The sequence below is a fragment of the Lupinus angustifolius genome, chromosome LG13 (genome assembly GCF_001865875.1).
Source record: "Lupinus angustifolius cultivar Tanjil chromosome LG13, LupAngTanjil_v1.0, whole genome shotgun sequence".
Classification (NCBI taxonomy): domain Eukaryota; kingdom Viridiplantae; phylum Streptophyta; class Magnoliopsida; order Fabales; family Fabaceae; genus Lupinus; species Lupinus angustifolius.
Genome location: NC_032021.1, coordinates 8,071,861 through 8,077,445, shown reverse-complemented (window position 1 = coordinate 8,077,445; position 5,585 = coordinate 8,071,861). Strand labels below are relative to the sequence as shown.

The 5,585-nt window shown below is 33.6% G+C and overlaps 1 protein-coding gene across 1 annotated transcript; it reads left to right on the top strand.

The window, feature by feature from the left end:
* Positions 1,678-2,868, top strand: LOC109325034 (stamen-specific protein FIL1-like). The gene is made up of 2 exons (XM_019557178.1): positions 1,678-2,010; positions 2,661-2,868. The coding sequence occupies exons 1-2, from the start codon at positions 1,728-1,730 to the stop codon at positions 2,669-2,671; spliced, it is 294 nt and encodes a 97-aa protein (XP_019412723.1). The 5' UTR covers positions 1,678-1,727; the 3' UTR covers positions 2,672-2,868.

Genomic DNA, 5,585 nt, shown 5'->3' with positions numbered 1-5,585 from the left:
CTTTGTCCAAAACAATTCACTATTATTAAGGATTTGTAAGTGGTTATCCTTCATATAATCGTTTTCTGCAAAACTTCATGGTATGGCTCCAACTTTTGGTACTTGAAACAAGTGGATTTGTTGCAGTTGCTAATGATGTCAGAACTATTGCTGGTTCTTTTGTTGTTGAAGTATCATTTGATTGTAATATGAAAGAAGATTATCCTTCCTGTAGGGAAAAAGCCTCTATTTATAGTAAATACCTTAGTAATGTGTCATCTACCTATTGGGTGATGGTGACTTGGTAATGTGCATGATTGGAGCGTGACAGCTCTGCCCCGTCGCATAGTAGGTTTGCCTCTGACTGTGTTTGTCAGAGGGAGCAAGTTGGGATTTATAGGCGGCGTGGCAGAATCAGTTGGTGGAGCATTAAATGGTGTGTCAGGAACAATAATATCTTGACATGAGGTGGTGCTGGCCTCCAAGTTGGACTTATCTATTCTAGGAGGTCAGACTGATTCTGTCAAGAGGCATGACAGAACCCAATTGGGGATTGCATTAAATATTACTTCAGTGACATTTATGGGGTTTAGGTGAGATGACGTAAGAGGCTTACTCATATCTATTCATATACATGATTTAGTCGGATCGGCCTCATCCTGGTCGAATGGTATGCCCAATTTGACTAGGATGGAACATACATTCTTGTAGCTGCAACTTATTGAGTATGTCATGGTTAATGTAGCAATTAGAGAAGTTAGATAACTGCCAGTAAAGCAACTTAATGTAATTGCTTTAATGACTTTCGTCCTTCAGATATGGAATTATATGTTAAGTGCAGGGTAGATAGATTTTTTGAAGAATTATGTGAGCTTTATATTTACTCCAATTCTTTCAAGTATTTTATCAAATAGGTTATGAGCTGTATAGTGAATTGTGTTTCATATGAGGTCAAATAAGGGTATATTTATCATAATATTTTATTAAAGGATATGTGATATGCACGTGACACTGTTATTTAACAATCAATGTACGTGACTATCACATGACCAATAACTAACTTTTAATCATAACCACTCATGATGAGATGTAAGACTCAAATTTATTATTCTCGTAGTTTTTATATATGAAAATTTTTCTCACTTGAATATCTCATATATATATATATATATATATATATATATATATATATATGAGATATTCAAGTGAGAAAAATTTTCATATATAAAAACTACGAGAATAATAAATTTGAGTCTTACATCTCATCATGAGTGGTTATGATTAAAAGTTAGTTATTGGTCATGTGATAGTCACGTACATGTATTTTTTAATGTTAACCATTCAAATATGATCCAATAATCCATATTAATTATTCTAATTTCTCACAATAGTACATTATTCACAGCTCCATATATACATATATAATTTTGGGTGAAATAATTGTATGGTATAGTAACGTGAAGAATATTTCAAAAGTGTTATATTGTATGTGGAAATGACATAATTGATTATCACAGTCATCAGACGTTATTGAAGGAATGAAGTACTGAACCCATCCCACAAACTCTACCATCCAACACCAATGTCGTGACTTATGATCTGAATCCTCTAAGTAGGTAAATCACAAAAATGAACAACATTTTTCTTCCAAAACTTGACTATAAATTGGGACCTATTATATTCTATAAACAACCATAGGCATACAGTTAATAAAACCCTAAACAAATAACAAGTCACTTTTAAAAGCCATGGCAGCATCCAAGACTCTCTTCTTCCTAAGATCTGAAGTTGCAGTGTTGCTATTCTTGATTATGACATTAGGATCAGATGTGGCTAAGGCACAAAACGCTTGCACAAGCCATCTGAGTAATCTCAACGTTTGTGCACCATTTGTGGTTCCTGGTGCAGCTGCAGCACCAAGTGCTGGTTGCTGTGAAGCACTTCAAGCTGTTAACCGTGACTGCCTTTGCAATACCCTTAGAATTGCTTCTCAACTTCCTTCTCAGTGCCAACTACCATCTCTTGGTTGTGGTATGCTTCTCACTAAGTTCCTTGTACACATTCTTCCCTCATTCTAAATCATTGTTATCTAATTCTCTCATTTATCCAACATACCAAAATCATCTTATTATGTACCACGTATTTGGTCTTATAAAATTAATGTAGAAAATAATGAATTGTATAACCAAGTGAACCACGTACCTTTTGATATACTAGGTAACTAAGTTTCTACCACAATATTATATTTTTACCAACTATATTGTGGTCATATGGGTCTCAATTTTGTATGAAGTAAGTCTCATATTGTCTGATTCATTCTATCATTAGACATGATTTAAATGCAAATTTGATTACTTATCTTAAATGCTAATTGGTTTTGAGATGGAAAATTAATATGGTATCGAAGTTAGAGTTCAATTTTTTCTGGTTGTCATGGACCAAAAAATATTATTTAGTTATGGGTCAAATGTAACCCTTCGCCTGGTCTGACATGCTTATGTGAAGGGGGCATGTTGGAAGTAAGTCTCATAACCAATTGGTTTTAAGATGAAATCTGGCAAAAACTATAACCCTATATTTGTAATTTAGAACTTTTAATTCTAATATGTTCCTTTGATTTAACCTTTTTCCCTAGCCTATTAATTATGATTACTACTCTTAAGTCTTAATTCACATTTCAGGCACAAACTAATGCATATGAAGTGGGTGGTGTGAGGTGAATAATGTTGAAGCCCGTTCTCTGTGGTTTCTTTTTTATTTTACTTTGTTTTCTTTTTATTTGGTTTTGGCACTATTGCCTTTTGGAGAAACCATGCAATGTATGATGATTGCAAAAAGAAACAAATGCTATGAAATAAAGATGATGGAGTTTCCCTTTGATTGAGAAAATTATATTGAGCATCTTATAAAGTTCATATTAACTTCTGTATATTTGAAAAATGTAATATTTATGTATCTACCATTAACTTGTATTATTTATATTTAAGAGTAGATGATAATCAAATATGAATGATAAATCATATAGTGACAAGCTAAAAAACAATCAATACATACATATTTTTCTCATATTTGAAAACCAAATAATACTTAAAAAAATCATTGAATTCCTCTCTTGAGCAAGGAAAATGTACTGTTGTCAACTAAATGAAACAGACTAAACAAAACCCTGTTTTGTTTTAGTGATTTACCCGAAATCTTGATCCCATTGACACCAGAGTATTTGTGCTATAATGTCATTGAGATGAAATTAAAAAAAAAACGAATAGAATAATATAAAAATGTATATGATTTTCTCCTCATGTTAGTTAGCGGTCCAAATTGAAAGAGATTAGCTGTAGGGAACACCCCTAAGTACAAAAAACAAAATTGTATCGTAAAATAATGATAATTACGTTTAGACTATATTTTTCTAAGTGATGTTTATATTATGAATTAAATACTGATGAGTAATTTTATTTTTTAGGGCTAACTGCTAAGTTTAATCTAGGCATTAATATCTTCGAAGTGAATTTGAAAACGTGTATTCAATGTTTCAATCCATGGTTTGCTGAGTAAACAAAAATGCAAAATTGCTTATTGTGCCAACGATGATGTTTTGTGTACATCCACGGCAATACTTTAAAAATCTATATGCAAATATCAACATTGTACACTGTAAATGTGAGATGGAATTCTCTCCGTATAAAAATGTGAGATGTAAGTTTATTTGTTAATTTATAATTTTTTTATTTAAAAATAAATTAAAATCTACCTAGTTAATTTTTTTGGAAGAACAATATCACCATTTTCCTCTAGTATTGGAATAAATTATACAATATATGTTGGGCCAATAGTCAAACACAAATTATACAATATATGTTGGGTCACTTTGACCCTAATGGAACAATGGCATTATAACGAGTCTTGCAAAGTGGATTATGTTTATTTCATACTATTAAGGAAGTCATAATTGTTAGCTTTTGTTCTTTGAAGAATTCAGTATGCACACCAAGTGCATATGCTTCAATTAGCAAGAAAGAAAGAAAGAATGATGCAGAGTGAAAAGAGAGAAGAATGAAGGTTGGTTTAGAGAGGAGAAGAAGATAGGATGATGATTCAATGACTTCCTTAATAGAATTCCTTAAAAGATCAATAGAATTCTTCACCTTTAATACAATACACAAAACTTACTATTTATAGCAACTCTTCCTAACTAACTAGCTATATTAGGAAACTTAACTAACTATTACACAAAGCTGAATTATCTTCCAATACTCTTCCTTAATTCAGCTTCCATTCTCAACACCAATGCTTTGCCTTAGCTTTTCGAATCTGTCCCTTTTTTAATGGTTTGGTGAACAAATCAGCAAGTTGAATTTCTGATTTGCAATGCTCCACCTTCACTTTCCCTTTGCTCACTTGTTCTCTAATGTAGTGAAACCTTGTTACTATGTGCTTTGATCTTCCATGAGCCACTGGATTCAAGGCTAAATTGATAGTAGATTTGTTATCAATCATCAGCTGCAACACTCCTTCTGGTTTCACTCTTAGTTCTTCCATTAAGCTTGTCAACCAGGCTGCTTGACAAGTGCACATACAAGCTGCAATATATTCTGATTCACAGGTTGAGAGTGCTACAACATCTTGCTTTTTGGAGCACCAACTTACAGGAGCATTGTTGAAGAGAAACAAATACCCTGTTGTGCTCTTCCTATCTGTCTTGTCCCCACACCAATCTACATCAGAGAATGCAATTAGGCTAGATTCATTGCTGCTTCTGTTGCTACTTGTAGGGTACATAATGCCATAGCCTAGTGTTCCTTTTAAGTATCTGAGTATCCTCTTAACAACATTCATGTGGCTTTGTTTAGGAGACTCCATATACCTGCTTACCATGCCAACTCCATAGGCTAGATCAGGTCTTGAGTTACACACATACCTCAATGACCCTATCATTTGCCTATACTCTGTTTTGTCCACTGCTTGATCTGCATCACCCTGACTCAAGCCAATTCCAACCTCAATTAGAGTTGCTACTGTGTTGCAATTCATCATGTGGAACCTCTTTAAAACATTAGTTGCATACTTTGTTTGGTGCATCAAAATTCCTCTATTTGTTCTTTTGAATTCCATGCCTAGAAAGTAAGACAATTCTCCAAGATCAGACATTTCAAATTCAGCCTGCATTTCTTCCTTGAATGTTTGGATCTTCGTCAATTCTCCACTGGTTATGAGTAGATCATCCACATAGAGGCAAATGATTAATATCTCTGCAATATGATTTCCTTTTACATATACACCATGTTCAGTGGTGCATTTTGTAAATCCAAGTTGCATTAGAAAGGTGTCTATTCTCTTATTCCATGCCCTTGGTGCTTGCTTGAGACCATAGAGAGCTTTGTGCAGTTTGTAAACTATTCCCTCATTGCCTTCTAACTCAAAACCTGGTGGTTGTGTCACAAATACCTCTTTATCTAGAGGTCCATTTAGAAATGCAGATTTGACATCCATTTGATGTATTTCCCACCCATTGAAGCTTGCTAAACCAATTACCAACCTAATTGTTTCAATTCTGGCCACTGGTGCAAAAACATCATCATAGTCAAAACCTTGCTTCTGAAGAAATC